The sequence below is a fragment of the Calonectris borealis genome, chromosome 16 (genome assembly GCF_964195595.1).
Source record: "Calonectris borealis chromosome 16, bCalBor7.hap1.2, whole genome shotgun sequence".
Lineage (NCBI taxonomy): Eukaryota > Metazoa > Chordata > Aves > Procellariiformes > Procellariidae > Calonectris > Calonectris borealis.
Genome location: NC_134327.1, coordinates 21,450,500 through 21,467,518, shown reverse-complemented (window position 1 = coordinate 21,467,518; position 17,019 = coordinate 21,450,500). Strand labels below are relative to the sequence as shown.

Genomic DNA, 17,019 nt, shown 5'->3' with positions numbered 1-17,019 from the left:
TATCTTTCAGGGAAGATTATTTGCAAGGCACATGGAGCTCTCAGATGAAAAGTGTTTTGGAAGTGCTAGATAATTACTGTTAACAGCTAAAAGCACTTTGTCCATTAAAAACATTTCACAATGCGAATTACACATTGTCACTCCAGCGCTTTATAGCTGTCTTCTGAAAACCTGAAACTTTGACGTCTGACTCCTAAAAACACGAGTGTAATTTTAAAAAGAAGCTCTTTTAATTGCCGAGCTCCAATTACTTTTGCTTGCAGTGACCATGTAGCAGACTTCTGCATATTTATGTCGGAGCATTGATTGAAAGCTAGGTAATTAGAGGGCTCTTCCAAGTCAGGTTAAGCCAAGTTTATTTGATCTACCTTTCAGTTGGTGTAATTGGATGGGGTTTATTGGTAGAGTCGTTTATAGTCATACTAAATTCATGCACCTTCCCCAGAAATGTCTAGATGCAGATACATACTTTGGAAACACTGGCCTGGGCTATATGCATATGCAATTAATACTCTAACAATAATTTGACATGTATCGTAAGCATAGCTGTTGTAGGAACCCCATGGCATCGTGGTGAATGCTGGGCAGAGCGGCGGGAGGACAGCCTGCTGTCCCGGTGCTGGGCTGCTCTGCTTACGCTGCCTCCCCACGAGGTCCGGCTCTTCTCCCAGTGATGCAGGGATCCCCCTGACCTGCCCCGGGCGTGGAAAACCAGGGAGCCGTGTTCGCCATGCTCATGAAAAGCAAACGTGCCCGTGTCCAGTAGCAAGCAAGAATGGATGCAGTGGTCCCCAGGGAGCCAGGGGTTTCTGGACGTTGAAATCTCTCTGCTGGGTTTTGGCAGGATTGGGTGCTCCAGCTGAAGCTCGCCTGAGCTAGCAGCTTTTTAGAGAGCTCCTGCTGTGGTTAGCACAGGAGCCTGCCTGAAAACAGACCCCAAGTCTCTTCTGAGAAGAGGCTGCCCAAAGCTGGCCAGGGAGCTAAGGAGAGACAGAGAGGGATTTAATGTGAAAACACCATTTATTTCAGTCGGGAGCTCCGGAGAGCTCTGGGAAATTGGAGCCTGTGTCCAGGTTCGTCGGCAGCCTTGGGGAAGCCACAGGGCAGGGGAGGCGGAGGTGAGCCCGGAGGTGTCCTTGAGGCACAGGCTTGAGCTGGCCGCGGGAGGAGAGCGCACCGTGCCAGCTCTGTTCGGCCAAGCTGCCCTTGCCGGCACGGTTACCTCACCAGCCGCTCTCCGACACAGCCCTCGCCAGCAGTGGCCTTCCCCAGCAAACTGCCCACTGGTCTGGCTGGGGGGCCAGCAGCCCCGCTCCCAGCCCAGCACTGCCCCTCCTGCAGTGCCTGTATCACAAATATACTTCCAGAAATCACACTTCTATTGCAGAAAAAGCCTTTCTCTCCCTATTCCGCAGCATTTGGAGGGACACTGATCTCTGAGATAGCTACCAGCAGTGCAGGATTAAGTGTCCAGTACCGAATGACCTGCAGATCCAGTGTGCCCAGCGTTGGTGTCCCAGTGACCATCAGGTTTCTTCCATGTAGAACCAGGTTTTGAGCCATTTTCTGTAGCTTAGTGTCACAGTTCACTTACGATCGCAGCTGGATGAAGTAATTAGTACCAGCTCTTCAGACAAAAGAGTTTTGCAAGCAGCGAGAACGTTAGCATGAACTTGGTTTGGAATTAATTGGGTTGGACCGAGCCTGGAAGAGGAGCAGAGCTGGCCGCTGGGACACCTCCCGAGGTAACATCTGCTGGGTGCATTTCAGATTTTCCAAAGCTCTCCAGCCCCAGGGCTGAGTTGGAGTGAGCTGGGCGCTTCGCCTCTGCGTCGCAGCGAGGTTGCATTGGTGCCCTAACCCAGCCTTAGTTTCCCTAGCACGGCACCACCGGGTTATACGGCTAAAAAATGACGGAGGTAGTGAAGTGCAGATGCAATAGTTCAGATGAGCGCTGCCGTTCCCTTGCCGGTAACATTCCGTGTATGTGACAAATGCAGCAAAGGGAGCTGATCCCAGAAGGGGCAGGGTTTCTGGGTCACAGGAGATGGGTGCAGGTGGAAGCTTTAATGAGGCAGAGCTCAGACATGGTCTGGTGGCCTGCTGGGGTAAGCCGCGGTCTCGGGAGATCTCTTGGTGATGACGAAAGCGGAGACAGTTGTGTTTTCTCGTTCCCCTGAGAGAAGCTCTTGGAAAATTACGTTTTCAGTGGTTCCTTATTCATCAGCCCTGCTTCAGCCTGCTAGAGATCGCCGGCTGCGGTTCGGGATGCCTGTGTATTCTGCTCCCAGCCGGCCGGTCCTGCTGCACGGCCTTGTTCGGCCCCAGGAGCTCGGAGGCACCGCAGCCACCCACCCCCGCTTTGATTTACAGCAAAAGCAGGGGATCCAAAACGGTGGGGGTTGTTTTTAGCTCTAGCTCTGTGAAGCAGTGCAGCGTTTCTGCTTTCAGGCGTCATTTCAGGCACATCTCTGCTCTGGAAAGAGGTGAGCGCAGGAGCCAGGCTGAGCACGTTCGGAAACAACCTTTCAGGGATGAATGACGTGGCAGGAGGAGGAGGAAGGCTCCCAGCCACCGGCATGGTCCCCCTCTTGCTTCTGCTGCGGCAGAGCGCGGGGCGGTGGGGGGAGCCGGCTTTGCTGCCCGCGCAGGGCCCGGGGCTGTGTCCCCAGGTCCCCGGGCACCCAGCAGCTCTCGCGGTCACATCTTGTTTCTAGCAGGCTTAAGAGAAGCTTAGGGGACTTTGAGGTTTTCCAAACGCCTTCAATTAACTTCTGGCTCATAGGGTTCACAGAATTTGCCTGAATTTATGACCCATTTTTCCTTTAAATGCCTCATTTTTTTTTTTTCCAAGGATGACTCAATTCCTTAATGTTTTTCTAGCTAAAGGGCATCCTGTGCTTTGATATGGGGATGGGAGAGGCTCCGAGCTCTGCTGGCACCAGGAGCGGACCCTCGCCCCTCAGGGTGCTGCATCTTCTCCAAAGGTCTCCCAGGCAGAGTGGGCACCAGGAAGGTTGTTCCGTTGAACTTTAGACCTCTCATGCCTTTAGAAAGAGGTGAAAAGATTGTGTCTGGTCTTGGTTTGCAATGCCGATGTTTACGTGGGCATGCCATTAAAAAGGTGCTCTGCCCACAGGCCAATGTTTAAAGGTTAGGGTCAGAGTCATTTCCAAAACTGCGATTACCTCATGTGCTTGGCAAGTTCTGTTTTTTATAGCAACTTTCCAGTCATGTAAATACAAAATCATCTTTTTTATCCAGTGTGCTTTTTAAATATTTTTTTAAAGCTGCCAAATTTGTTTTATGTGACTTTTGAAAGAGAAGGCTGCCTCTGGCTCAGACCACACATGCCAAGTTACCAACTTGTGTCGGCTGCTCCAATGTTTGTGCAGCATTTACGGCACCCAGGATGAAAGGCTCTACAAAAGGACAAAGTTCCCTGATTTTTATTGTTGCTACTTTTGTCTACCTCTGAAAATGGGGTTAGGACTGGGCTGATGCTTTCAGTCTAGCGATGGCACCAGTGTGTGGGCTGGAAGCAGAGACCAGACCAACATCCTGAGAGTCAGGAAAACACAGGAGATTTAAAGTCACTGAGATTTTGGGGATGGCAGCTCCCTTGCCACCCTGCGCGGACGGGACGGGCAGCGTGTCCCAGGGGAGCTCCATCCCCTCCGAACCTCCATCTACGCTGGGAGAGGTGCCCAGGGGAGCTGCGGGGAGCAGGAGCGGTCCTGCCTGCGCAGCCCTGCGTACGTAGCTCAGCAGAAAGCCGTGCTGAGCTGTTTTGGCCATGGCAGCCATAATCCCGAGCAGTCTGAGCGGTGTTTGCGTTCCAGCCCTGCGTGCTCGGTGCGTACCAGGAGTGTGCTCATGGTGACCTGGGGCTGCTGCCGTGGGCCTGGGATGCTCTGCCTCGCCCAGAGCTTCCCGATGACTCCCTGAGCCGGCGGTGCTGTGGGAAAGGCCATGGGGGGGGGTTTCTTCAGCACAAAGTGGCTGAGCTGGAACCTGCGCCCTCCTTATAGCTGTGGTCTGGCCCCATCCAGCCTTTCCAAGTGCCGTTCGCTCCTTCACCGGCCTCAGTGTGTGGCTGCGTGCCAAGAGAGCTGGTGGTTGGAGCAAAGGATGCTCAGGGACCACATTGCATTTCCTCCAGCCCATCTCTGTCACCTCTGGTGGGACCTGACCCACACCTCTCGCCTGGGCAGCCCCGTACCCCGATGGGCACGCAGCAGCAGCGATGGTGCTGAGCGCCGTGGGCTGATACTCAGCAGGTCACTTGGTTTTTTGCTTGGCAGGTTGAAGCCCCAGAAGAGACCAGGCAGCGGCGCGTCCCAGCCGTGCGAGAACATCGTGGTCGCTTACTACTTCTGCGGAGAGCCGATCCCTTACCGCACCCTCGTCAAAGGGCGCGTGGTGACGCTGGGACAGTTCAAGGAGCTGCTGACCAAGAAAGGGAACTACAGGTAAGGGCTGCTCCCCGCGTGCGGTACGGTGCCAGCGGACTGTCGGCGACCCCTGGCAGATGCCGCTGCCAGGACGCAGCGGTGTTGCCCCCACCAAGGTGAAGGAGCGTGGTGGAGGTGGGTCGGGGGGCTCCCCTTCCTGCGTGGGTGTGCTGTGGTGGGATGTGGCAGCACGGCCAAGGCGCCTTGGCTGTTGAAGAGGCAGGTTACAGGGACGAGGGAGATTGGGTTTTGTAGCAGAAACGTCCTGCATCACAGTTTGCACCTTCAGCAGAAGCTGCCGAGCTGCTCTGCGGGGTCCTGGTGAGGAGCAGCAGTGCTCAGTGATGCTGTGGGGAACCCTCTGACTTTCAGAGCTGTTTTGGCTCCTCCCAAAGTTTCCTCCGGTGAGGACAGGGAGGTTGGATCCTGCTGGAGTCCCAAAGCAGCCAGGCATGGGCCGTGTAGCTCTCCAAGTTCCCCCTTCCAAGTAGGAACTGCCATGGGAAAGCCTGCCTAGAAACGCTCCACCAACACGGGTGCCTCAGCCACTACTTTTGGGAGAGCTGTGAATGGGCTTGGATTGAGGGCTGGAGCTCCTGAACACGCTAGCGTGGATCCTGACCACTCTTTCTTTGCTCGCTGGTGAGGGCAGGGGCAGAAGTGTGGCCCCAGTTGCCTCCATGTTGGGAGAAGCTCCTCCCCATGCACCACGAGCTCAGGGCCATGGAAGGGCTGTACCTAGGTTTGGGGACCGTGGTGCCCCCATGACCATTCACCTGCTTTTTTTTCCTCTCTGCCCCCTTGTTTCTGGTTTTCCAGGTATTACTTTAAGAAAGTGAGTGACGAGTTCGACTGTGGTGTGGTCTTCGAGGAGGTGCGGGAGGATGACACCATCCTGCCCATCTTCGAAGAGAAGATCATCGGGAAGGTGGAAAAGATCGACTAGGCTCCAGGGCTGCTGAGGCGTGAGGACAGGACTGTGAAGGACTCTGGGACCGGAGGAGAAGGCCTGGGGCGGGCGCTGGCGGTGCTACTGCCACGGGCGCCGGGCGAGCCCAGGGCAGAGGGCGGCAGCCTGCTCCGGCACGGACCTGGGCAAGCTCCGGGTTGCCGGTGGCTGCCGTTTTACCCCACGAACCTGCCAGTGGGAGCCTGGGCTCCCTCTCCATACCGAATATAAGTGTAATGTAGCATTGTACAGTGCATTAGAAAGTGTAATATGACCTTGTTTACTAAAGCTGCATATTTTTGATATATTGTAATAAAAGGAAAATATTTCCAATGTCACAGTGCTCTTATGTAAATGTAAAACATACAGGTACTGCAGAACTCACCCAAAGTGTACAGCCATCCGTCAGACTCCGTCTGCTCCTCGCTATCACGGCACCCTGCCCCGGCCCCCCGGCGTGGATGGCTTCGGAGCTGCCGGGGCAGAGCTGCTCTCCCCCCGCCAGCGTGGGAGCGGCGGCCCCGCTCCGGAGGGGCTGCGGTCCCAGCTCACCTCGGAAGATTATTGAGCCGTTTGGAACGAGTCGGCCTCTCGCCTCCCTGGCAGTCTCAGCTGCTGGACATGGTAGGATGGTTTTTTTTTCCTCCTGAGCTTTCTTGTGACCGAGTAAATCCCCAAGGGAAGGAAGGGTCGGAGCCAGCTCTCGGGGCTGGGGGCTTCCTGCAGTGCGAGGACTGGCTCGGAGCCGGGGCGGCAGGCTGGGTGCTGGCATCCCGTGCCCGCGCGCTTGTCCCCCTCCCCGTGTGCCCCTGGAGAAGGGTTTGCTTCCCGGGAGCGTGCTGCAGTTCCGCAGAGGGCTGGCACCCGTGTGCCCAGCGCAGACATGCCCAGGCCCCTGGTGCTGAGCTCCAGCTTTGGTCAGGGGACTCTTTTTAGGGGAAACATAACAGGGGAGGGAACTGATTAGACACTAAAGCGGAGGACAAAAAAATGTCTTTTTATGAGTTCTGCGTCTTTTGTCGGCTTCTGTGTCTCAGGGGAGGCAGCATGAGGGCACCGGAACCCGCTGCCGAGAGCAAGGGGGGGGCGTTGATGCCAGTTTGTGGGGCTCGTGTAGGGCCAGGTCACCCAGCGGGGCAGCCGGCACCCTGGGAAGCCTCCTGGGCTTACTCGGACGCAAGAAAGCTGGGAGCTGCGCCGGCGCTCCCACCACCCTGCCCTCGGCCCTGCCCGTCCCGAGCCCGCGCCCTGCCCTGCTTTGGCACGGCCGCGGCTCCGCACCGGCTCCTTCGGAGACCAGCCCTCGCCCGCCTGCAGAAACCGGGTGGCCCCCAAAGCCAGGGGGCTTCCACCTCGGCGCTCGCCCTGCCCAGCACTGCTCTTGGCTGCGGTAGCGCGTTGGAGGTGCCGGGGACCCTGTGGCACTGTGCCGGGATGCAGCTCAGCCTATTGTATATGTCACCGAGTGCCTTTAAAACACGGTTCTGTGACTTGCCTATACACTACGTGAAGTCCAGCAAAATCCGCAATCATTTTCAGCCTGGGAACAGCATTACGAGCGTTTTTTCCTCCCTGTTTTTTTACGTTCTGATGGTGTTGTGTCTGGTGAGGTTGTTAACGTGCCCGGGATTTCCGTCTCCCCCTTTTTTTTTCAGGGGGTCCCCTGTAAATATGTACAGCGGCCGCGCAGCCCCGCCGACGTCTCCTCTGCATTCTCATGTGCTGACTTGTACAATGATCTTTTCAAAGGTACTTGGATAAAATGAAATAAAACCCCACGTCCCATCGCCTGCTGGTTTCTTCCTTCCCCGCGGAGCCAGCTGGGGCGGCTGAAGGATGGCACAGGTCAGGCGAAGGGCCCTGCTCTGGCCCGTGGGCTTGGGCACGCGGCGGGGCTGGGGCAGCCGTGGGCTCCCTCGAGGGGTGGCCGGGCAGGTCCCGGCCCCAGGGGACAAAGGCGTCGCCCCCGGGGGAATCGCCCGGGGTCTGGGAGCAGCAGGCCCAGGGGAGAGGGGACGGTGCCGGGGGTTGGAGACGCTGGGGGGTCCCAGAGGCTGTGAGCCAGGCTTAAGCAGAGCATGTGGAGCCCTGTGTTGGGCTCTTCTTGCCTTGCCCGGCTGTAACAGCAGCTCCTGGGGCTGGTACACGATTGTGGAGCCCAGGCCCGGGCGGGAGGGCTGCCTGGGAGCCACGGAGGAGAGACCCCAGCTGGTCCCCCCGTCACCTGCACCCCAGCAGCCCAGCACAAGGGCCAGCGTGGAGAGCGCCGGGCTCCCCGCAGGGCCATGTCCTCTGTGGCCTTGGCCACCCCGTGTCATCGCAGGGCTGCCGGGATGAGTGCCACGGCACACACGGGGCTGGCTCAGCACCCCTGGAGTTGCAGCACCCCCCCCGGGTTCAGCTGGCAGTGGGGGCTCTGCCCATCGTGGCACCCACCGGCCCTGCTGTGTCCCCATGCGTCACGTCCCCCATGTCCCCAAGACATGCGGGTGCTCCCCGAGCCGTGCTGGGGAGCCGCAGACACAGAGCAGAGCCCGCATCGTTTCCAGGTCGTTTATAGCACGAGCCCGAGCAGGACGGGGCTCACAGCTCATCCCGGGTTTCGGCCGTCCCGAGCGGACTCGGCTCCTCCCCGCCTGTGCTGTTCTCGGGGGTCTTGGGCACCTGGAGAAGGCAGCAGTGAGACACAGCCGGACACCCCCCAGCCTGTCCCTGTCCCCATCCCGCAGGATCCATCCGCCTGCCCAGCGAAAGCTGGGAGCCACCCTGGGGTGGGTGGGGGTCCCTGGCCCTGGGGTGGGGGGACCTCACTCACCACAGGCGGCTCCTCGGGCAGCGTCCCCCCGTTTTCCAGGAACTTGGAGAAGGTCTCCACGTCTCGGGCGCTCTTGTACTCAACCATCTGGAGCCGGGGGATAGAAGGGAGATGAGGAGTGACCCCATCCCCCGGGTGCTGGCAGAGCTGGGGTGGCCCCACGGGTGCCCCCCACCTACCTTCCTGCCTGGCCCCGCGGGGAAGTAGTGGAGAGTGGGGAAGCCATGGATGGTGATGTTCTCCAGCTCGTTGGCCGTGGAGTCCAACTCGGCGATGACGATGTCCTCGTGGTCCTTGTAGCGCTCGCCCAGCTCCTCCCAGGCAGCCGCCATCGCCTGGCAGTGGGAGCACCACGGCGCGTCTGCGGGACAGGCGCAGTGCCGGGGTACAAGCCGGGGGACCGGGGCTCTGCCAGGGTCAGGGTGCGGCGTCCCCCGGGCGAGGGGTCAGGGGCTGTTGTGGGAGGGGGCTGAGCCCCGTGCAGAGCTCGGGGAGGGTCGTGGGCAGCCCCAGCACTTACAGAACTTGACGAAGACGTTCTTGGTCTCATCGAATGCCACCTGCTCGAAGGTCTTCCCCACTAGGACTTTAACGGGCCGCGTGTCCCAGTCCTCGGGGGGCTCTGCGCTCAGCAAGTGGGGCTGCGGGGACAGCCGGGACGGCCACAGCCCAGGGTGAGTGGTACCAGAGCCCCATGTGCAGGACGGGGGCCCCCAGCCTGCGGCCAGGGGTGCTCCTGTGCTGCCTTTTGGACCACCTCTTCCCCTCTGCCACCAGCCCAGCTCTGTGTGTCTCCACATCAACTGTCTCCTGCCTTTCCCGTAAGAACCCCCCAAATCCTCAGGCCTGGCAGCACAAGCATCAGCGAGCAGGTGGCTGGTGTTCACCACACAACTGCCATCATTAGGCTTCAGGGTTAACAGCCCACCGCTCACCACAGGGAAGCATCCTTGGTGCTGACTTGGCACGGTGTCGCATTCCTCACCTTCACCTTGCCGTCCAGCACCGCCTCGATGAAGGTGCATATGACCGTGTCCGAGAAGGCGTCCTGGTCCATCTGGTACTTGCGGTTGTTCTCCATCTTGACTAGGCGCAGGGTGGGCGCGTCGGCGGGTGTCAGGCCGAAGAAGGGCAGGACGTCAGCGCCGTACCCGGTCACATCCACCACCACGAAGAGCACCTGGGTGGGGGACAGGCAGCACTGATGCTAGGGTGCCCCACGGCCACCCCGCATGTCCCCGCCATGGGACCTCCTCACCTTGCCCCGGAAGGTGCCGGCAGCAGCCCGGAAGCCGTCCTGCAGCGCCAGCTGCGCTGACGATGACTTGTTGAGGAAGAGTAGCATGTGGTGGGGGATCTGGGCACTGAAGATCTGGTCGGAGGTCTGGGGAGCAGGAGGAGGCTGAGGGCCAGGGGGCCATGGCCCTCGCGGGGATGGGGACAGGGCTGTGGCCGGGCCGTACCTCCTTGGTGAACTCCATCACCAGCTCCAGGCTGTGGACGCGGAGCAGCCGGGTGAGCTCGGCCACATCCAGCCCCCGTGCCGGGTCCACGGGGAAGTCTGTCCGTCCTTCGTCGAACTACCAGGGTGGGGCTGGTGAGGGCTGGGGAGGGGGGGAGCGGGATGGCCCCACCACCCCCTGCCACCCCCTCACCTTCTTGAAGAGGCAGATGGTGTCGGCCGCCAGCCCGTACGCCTGGAAGAGCTCAGCCGCCTCGGCCATGCCGAATGGCAAGTCCACCACCTCGCCGGCCACCTCATAAAACGCCTGGGCTGCCTCGCTCTCCAGGTCCTGTGGGGCCACCCCATGAGTGGCCATGGCCACGGCCACAGCAAGATCCGGCCCCCGCCCGCCCCAGCCCACCTTGAAGAAGCCGACGACCACCAAGTCCTGGGAGCCGACGAAGGCGGCGGCGGCGGCGGTGTCCTGCAGCAGCGTGGCGCTGGGGCTGGCCCGACGCTGCATCCAGCGCACGATGCCTTTGGCGTCCATGCGGCCTGGCACGTGGAGCGGGGCCCCCGCCGTCACCCCGGCCACCCCTCGCCAGGCTGCCATCCCCCCCATGCCACTGGCCCCGGCCACCCACCTGCCATCACCACCCTGCAAACTCCACCGGGACATTGCCACCCCTCTCACCGTCACCCCCTGCCACCCACCCTTGCACCCCAGCCCCCATCATGACGTCCCCCCACGATGGGTGCCACGGCCATCGCGCGGTGCCGCGGCCCTACCGGTGTAGGCGAGGGGGTGGGTGCGGTTGCCGTCACGGAAGAGCTTGAGCGTGGGGTAGGAGGTGATGCCGAACTCGTTGGCCAGGGCCACCTGCGCTGTGGCATCCACCTTGCCCAGCCGCGCCGGGCTGGACTCGTTCCTCAGCTCGCTGGCCGCCTGGGCAAAGGCGGGGGCCAACCGCTGGCAATGCCCACACCATGGCGCATCTGTGGGCAGGGGACAGCGTCGGCGGTGGGGACAGCCCTGGGACAGCTTTGGGGTGTCCCTGGTCCCTAGGGTGGGCTTGGCAGGTGGCCAGGGCGCGTAACGGCTGCGTGAGCCTGGTGGGCTCCGGTGCATGCCCCTGCCTGTGTCCCCTGCGCCAGGGCCCATGGCCCACACCCTCATGTGTCCCTGCCCGTGTCCCCTGCCCCACGTCCCTGCCCCATGCCCCTGCCCTGTGCCCCTCTGAGACACAGCCGTACCCCCGCCTGTACCCATGCCCCTGCCCCATTCCCACCCCACCCTGTGGCCCGTCCTGCACCCGTGTCCCTGCCCGCCTGTCTGCTCCTGCCCACCCCCACGCCCCTGGCCTGTACCCCCTGCCCACCCCCATCCCCACATCGGCCCTGCCCGCACCCCTGCCCGCACCCCTGCCCGCCCCGGGGGGACACTTACAGAACTCCACCAGCAGCAGCCGGTGCTCGCTCAGGGCACGGGCAAAGTTGTGCTCATGGAGCACCAGGACACCGTCCTCCTCCCCGAGCTCATCCGAGAGCACGTCACCCTCTTCCTCCTCCTCCTCCGCCACCACCTCCCCATCCTCCTCCTCGCCCCCCAGCACCGGGCCCAGCCAGGCCAGCGACAGCACCAGCCACCAAACCAGCCGGGCCCCGCAGCCCCGCATGGTGCCACCGCCGTCGCCAAAGCCGGCGCCCGGGGGGAGAGGACCCAGATAAGGGCCCCGGGGCGGGTGGTGCCAGTCCCCTGGGGCTCGTGGCCCTCCGCTACTGGCTGCTCGGCGCCGCCGATAAGGCAGCGGGACCAGGTGCCTGTTTTCCAGCCGCCCGTCCCCGCAGCGGGACCCGGCCCTGCCAGGACAGGGGGGACTGGCAGAAGCGATGGGGGCATGGACACACCAGTAAGAGACCAGTCTGTAGGGTTTAATGGCGATGGAAGAGCACAGCCTGTAACCGGGCGGGCAGCCGGGCACGGCACCGCCATGGCAGGGTCACGGCCCCCGCCCCAGTGATGGGGACGCTGCGGGGACCAGGCGGGCGTCGGTATTTAAAAAAAAAACAGCAATTAAAAATAACTTTGGTTGCAAAGACCACGACCGTGGGCACCTGCTCGCTAAGGGACCCCCCCACACACACTTCACACAACCGGGGCGAGCACGGCGGTGCCAGCGAGGTGTCCCCTGGGATGGCAGGCACCGCGTCCCCGAGCTGGCGGGGGGGGAACCGGGGTGCGGGTGGGGGGTCAGTCCTCCCAGGCCTTCTGTATGCAGAGGCCCCACTCCCAGGAGAGATGCTCCGTCTTGTCATCGTCGGTGACGAGGGAGCGGACGCGGTAGGAGCCCCGTGCCAGCCAGCCCCGCGGCGCCTCCTCCGCCGGCGTCACCACCTCGTACTCCTCGGCCCGCGGCGCGTAGCTGCCCACCATGAAGACGTCACGGTCCACTGGGCGAGAAGGGGAGAGGAGTGATTGGGGCTGGGGCACCATGGCCCCCCCCGCCACCCCCCAGCCCCCCGACCCCACTCACCGGGCCGGCCCCGGCGGTAGGTGAGGTGCAGGCACCGCAGCCCGCAGACGATCTCCCTGTTCACCTGCGGGCAGAGGGCAGGGGTGCCATGGGTGCTGCCCCACGGCTTGGTGCCACCTGCCCTGGGGACCCCTGGCCCTGGAGGGGGCACCCACCATCCAGCTCACCCCCCAGGATCCAGCTTCTTGGGCAGGATTGGGCACCGAGCAGGATCAAGGGTGGCAGGGACCCTGAGATGGCAGGGACCCCCGGGAGGGGCAGGGACCCTGAGATGGCAGGGACCCCCGGGAGGGGCAGGGACCCTGAGGTGGCAGGGACCCCCGGGAGGGGCAGGGACCCCTAGGAAAGGCAGGGACCCAATGTGGCTGGAATCCTGAGAGCAGCAGGGACCCAGGGGTGGCATGGACCCCCAAGAGGGGTAAGGACCCCGGGACGGCAGGGACCCTGGGGTGTCAGTAATGTTGGGGGCAGCAAGGATTCCCAGGGTGGCAGGGACCCAGGAGAGCAGGGACCTCAGGGTGGGCAGGGACCCCAGGGTGGGCAGGGACCCCCAGAGGGGCACGGACCCTGAGGGCAACAAGTGGGGGGCCGAGGTCCCAGGCAGAAGGGACCCCAGGTGGCAGGGACCCTGGGGCAGCAGGGAACCCATGGGTGGCAGGAGGGACCCCGTGGGGCAGGTACACATGAGAAAAGGGCCCCATGGGGAGCAGGGACCCCATGGGGCTGGGACCCCGAGGAGCGAGGGTAGCAGGGCTGTGCCCAGCCCAGCCGGCGGGCGCAGGGCACCATGCACCTGCCTCACCTTGAAGGACACCTTCACCCTGTAGTCCACCCCCTCCTTCAGCACGAAGGCCCGGCCCCGCAGCACCTCCAGGTCTCCTGCGCGGGGAGATGGCCCATGAGCCTGGCACCCCTTCCTCCTCCTCCTCCTCCTCCTCCTCCTCCTCCCATCGGTGCCCCCACCGCTCACCTGTCAAGTCCATGGTGATGGGCCCCTGCTCGCACATCAGGGTGAGCCTCGTCACCTGCACGTTGGGCACGCTGGCATCTAGGGACAAGCGGCAGGGCGCAGACCTTACCCACCGGCACCCAGCCCACCGGCACCAGCACCGTGCCCCCTGTAATGGCATGAAGGGCCACGGTGCCCATGGCAGGGGGTGTTAGGAGCCAGCGGGTGCCGGGCAGCCCAGGCAGGGTGCAGGAGACCAGGGGCATCTCAGGCCAGTCCCAGCCTTGGCATCAACACCTTTGGGATAAGACCACATTTAAAAGGGCCCAGCCGCAGGTACCTCCCGGGGTGCTACGCTCCCTGGCTCGGGAGCGGGCCGAGGGCTGTGGGGAGGAGGAGGCAGCAAAGGCATCCCTCGAGGCGGGCGCTGGCCTAATTGTACCTCATCAGCCCAACCTGCACCCCATCAGCAGCTTGCACCTCCACTTGCACCCCATCAGCCCGCACACACGCCACCATGCACACCTCGTGCACCCCACTGGTTTGCACCCACCTCACCAGCTTGCAAACCCCCCCCCCCAAAGCTGCTGTGCACCCACCAGCCAGCACACCAGGGTGCTGGGCCCGTGGAGCACCCCAGTCTGGCCCAAGCCCCGCAGACACCAAGGGCAGCACCAGGCTGGGGTGGCTGCTGTGGGTGTTGTGGGGAGCGGGGGGCACCGTCTGGGCACCAACAGCCGTGCCACCCCGGGCCCCCGCAGCAGCTCGCTCCATCTCTGTCATCCCAATGAATTTCCTGGTCCCTTGTAACCGTTCCTATGGAAACTGTGGCGGTGATCCCGTAACCAAGGCAACCGGGGTCCCCAGGCAGCCATTACCGTGTCAGCAGGGGGATGCCGGGGTCTCCAGGCAGGTGGGGGGCACAGGCAGCACCCACAGGCGATGCCAGCCGGGACGCACCCTCCCTGCTGGGGGTGCCCCACAGGTGCTGGGGACGCCTGAGCTCCCTGCACCCACTGAGGCTGCATCACCCAGCCTGGGTGCCGGGGTGCCATGGTGCCCAGCCCCAGTGGGCAGCCCCTGCCCTTACCCACGGCGGCAGGGATGGCACCCAGCAGCGCCTGCTTGTACTTCCGCAGGCTCTCGTCCCCTGGGTCCAGCTCCTGGATCTCCCGCAGGCTCTTCTTCTCCGGCGTCTTGTACGCCAGGGCCACGTCGGCATCCTCCTCCTCCTCCAGCGACAGCGTCACCCCCTCCTTCTCAGCCATGATGTCTGCAGGGGACAGGCAGTGGCAGTCTCGCCACCCCGGGGACACCCCAGGGGACACCCCCCACCCCGTGACACACAGGCACTGGTGGGCAGGGGGTGGCTGAGCTGGGACACGCCACGGATGGATGTGGGCAATCCCCCGTGGGGCAGCCGAGTTGTCCCCCTGCTTGGGGCCGTGGGGACACGACCAGGCTCCATGGCCCCAGGGCCCGGTGGCACAGCTGAGACCCGAGGCGTTGCCGCCGGCTGCATTTCCTCACGGTCGTGGAGCAAGTCGAGCTGGTGCCTACGTGGTGCGCACAGTCCGGGAGGTCTTTGCAGCCCACCAACACCCTTCGCACCCCATCACCCAGAGGGGTCCTTGTCACCACCCCATGGCCCCCTCCAACCCCGCTGGGCAGCCACCAGCCCTATCTCCCACCCCAAACCCAAACTGCCAGCAGCTGCAGGGAAAAAAAACAGCTCCGGGGGCAAACGGTGGCTCTGGTGGGTGCCAGGCTGGGGGGGGCACAAGGATGGGTGACGTCCCCACAGCCCCTGACTCTGCCCTACCCGCTGCATCGCCCCCCCATGCCCGTCGCCCTTCTGACTGCAAGCACTGTGCTCCCCAAGGCCCTGGGAACCCCGTCCTCGGGGACATGCGGGGGGCACAGCCTGGGCCAGCTGCGCAGGTCCCTGGGGCAGCGCCGGTGACCAGGGCGCAGAGCGATGGCCCTGCTGCACCTCTGGGCCCCCAGCAAAGGCAGAGGCCCTGCACCCCGGGGCGCCCGGCTGTCACGGCAGCGTGCGGCACCCGGCCACGCTGGCTCCAGGCCCAGGGATGCACCCACCCAGGGGCTCGCCCAGACCCGCACGGGTGGCAGGACAGGGCGGTGTGCGCTGGGTGCCACGGGCCGGGCGGTGAGGTGGTAGGGGGGCGGCTGGGTGGTCCCCCGCCCCTGCGGGGTGCTCCGGTCCCCAGGGCCTGGGGTGATGCTCACTCCTGAACGCACCCGGTGCCCGGGGCGATTCTCAGCTGTTGGGGAGCCGGGGCGATGCTTCCCTCCGGGGCGATGCCCATCCCGGGGCGATGCCCCCCCCCCACCACCGGGGCGCCCGGGCGATGCCCTCCCGCCGCGGGGCCGCGCTCCCCCGGCCCGCCGCCGCTCACCTCGGTAGCAGAGCGCCAGCCAGAGCAGCTCCAGCATCTGCCCGCCGGCCTCGCAGACATCCAGGCCGAGCATGGCCGGGCCGGGCCCGGCGCCCCCGGGGCCGGGCGGGGCGGCCGCTGCCGGGGCCCGGGGCGCGGCTCTGCCGGTGTCGGCGGCTCCGCCGAGGCCCGCGGCCGCGCTCCTCCCGCCCGCTGCGGTACCGACTGCTCCGCTGCGCTCCCGGCCGCCGGGCTACCCCCGGCGCTCCCCGCTGCGCTCCCCGGCGCGGCCCGGCGGGGCGGCGGCGGCGGCTCCCGCAGACGCGGCGGCTCCGCTGCCCGCCCCCGCCCGCCCCCGCCCCTCGGCGCCGGGCGGCTCCAGCCCCGCCGCTCATGGGCGGCGAGACTGCAGTGAGCTCATCCGCCGGGCGCGCCCGCGCAGCGCCTGCCCGCGCTGCCCGCACCCTGCCCGCTCCTTGCCCGCAGCCTGCCAGCACCTCGTCCACGCCGCCCGCACCCCGCGAGCATCCTGCCGCTCCCCTGGATGCACGGCCCGCACCCTGCGTCCACACGGCGTGCGCTGCCCGCTCCCTGCCCGCACCCTGCATATACCCCTGCCCAGGCCGCCTGCGTCCTGCCCACGCCCTGCCTGTATTGCCCGCACCCTGCCCTCACTCTGCCCAACAGCCACAGTGTTCCCCCCCTGCCTGCACCCGGCAGCCCACCGGGTCAGCCAGGGCACCCCCCTGGGAGCCCGGGGCCAGCCCTGCACTCCCCCGGCAGAGTCGCGGCCCCGGGCGGGGGGCCCCGGCGGGGCCGGTCCGTGGGATCCGTGGGCAGGGCGGGGGCCGGTCCGTGGGGCCCGTGGGCAGGGCGGGGGCCGGTCCGTGTGGCCGGGGGCTGGTCCCGGGTACCGAAGCCGGGGCTCGGGGGTTGCCCGTCGGGGCAGACGGCGGCAAGCCGCGGGAGGGGGCGCGGGGCGGGGCCGGGAGGGGCGGGGCGTGGTCGAGGGCGTGGCCAGGCGGGGCCGGGGCGGGGCCGGGCGGAGCGGCGCGGAGCGGGGCGCGCACCCGCGATGACCATCGGCGGCCCCCGCGGCCGGCACCCCCGCCTCCAGATGCCCTGTCTGCGCAAGGTGAGCCGGCACCGGCACCGGCCCCACGGGGGGCGGGCACCGCGCCGGGACCGGGCGGCGGGCACCGCGGGGACCGGGCACCGGCACCGTGGGGACGGGGCGCCGCGGGGACCGGGCGCTGGGACCGTGGGAACCGGGCACCGGCACTGCGCTGGACAACGCGGGCATCCGGGAGCACCGGGGACGGGGTACCAGCACCACCCCGGGTACCGTGGGACAGCGGGCACCACCCCGGCCCCGCCACCGCCACGGGGCACCGGGCACCGCCCCACGCGGGGTCACCCACGGGCAGCGCCCCGGAGCTACGTGCTCAGCCCCTGCCCTCCGGGCCGGGGTGCTG

General features: G+C 64.8%; 3 protein-coding genes across 5 annotated transcripts in view; 1 reads left to right on the top strand and 2 right to left on the bottom strand.

Annotated features, from left to right (window-relative positions):
* The window catches only part of AXIN1 (axin 1), a 73,570-nt gene extending 67,829 nt beyond the window's left edge, over positions 1 to 5,741 (top strand). For 2 of the 3 annotated variants that reach the window (XM_075165996.1, XM_075165994.1), the window contains 2 exons: positions 4,305 to 4,472; positions 5,274 to 5,741. In XM_075165996.1, coding sequence (XP_075022097.1) covers positions 4,305 to 4,472; positions 5,274 to 5,400 — 295 coding nt within the window. In that variant the 3' untranslated portion in view covers positions 5,401 to 5,741. Of the gene's footprint in view, positions 1 to 2,883; positions 3,060 to 4,304; positions 4,473 to 5,273 lie in introns of those variants that run through there. The other variant, XR_012676204.1, reaches the window with a different exon arrangement.
* Positions 5,742 to 7,765: 2,024 nt separating this feature from the next.
* On the bottom strand, positions 7,766 to 11,338 carry PDIA2 (protein disulfide isomerase family A member 2). Its single transcript, XM_075166066.1, has 11 exons — positions 11,110 to 11,338; positions 10,452 to 10,658; positions 10,084 to 10,217; positions 9,874 to 9,975; positions 9,682 to 9,798; positions 9,477 to 9,602; positions 9,204 to 9,398; positions 8,739 to 8,859; positions 8,398 to 8,579; positions 8,219 to 8,305; positions 7,766 to 8,067 (listed from the first exon to the last, which is right to left on the bottom strand). The coding sequence occupies exons 1-11, from the start codon at positions 11,336 to 11,338 to the stop codon at positions 7,987 to 7,989; spliced, it is 1,581 nt and encodes a 526-aa protein (XP_075022167.1). The 3' UTR covers positions 7,766 to 7,986.
* A 235-nt stretch (positions 11,339 to 11,573) lies between these two features.
* On the bottom strand, positions 11,574 to 15,939 carry ARHGDIG (Rho GDP dissociation inhibitor gamma). Its single transcript, XM_075164911.1, is given in 8 exon segments — positions 11,574 to 12,113; positions 12,197 to 12,260; positions 12,999 to 13,075; positions 13,167 to 13,244; positions 14,236 to 14,418; positions 15,566 to 15,706; positions 15,709 to 15,744; positions 15,747 to 15,939. Coding segments are annotated over 8 exon segments (972 nt in total). The 3' UTR covers positions 11,574 to 11,913.
* Positions 15,940 to 17,019: the final 1,080 nt, after the last annotated feature.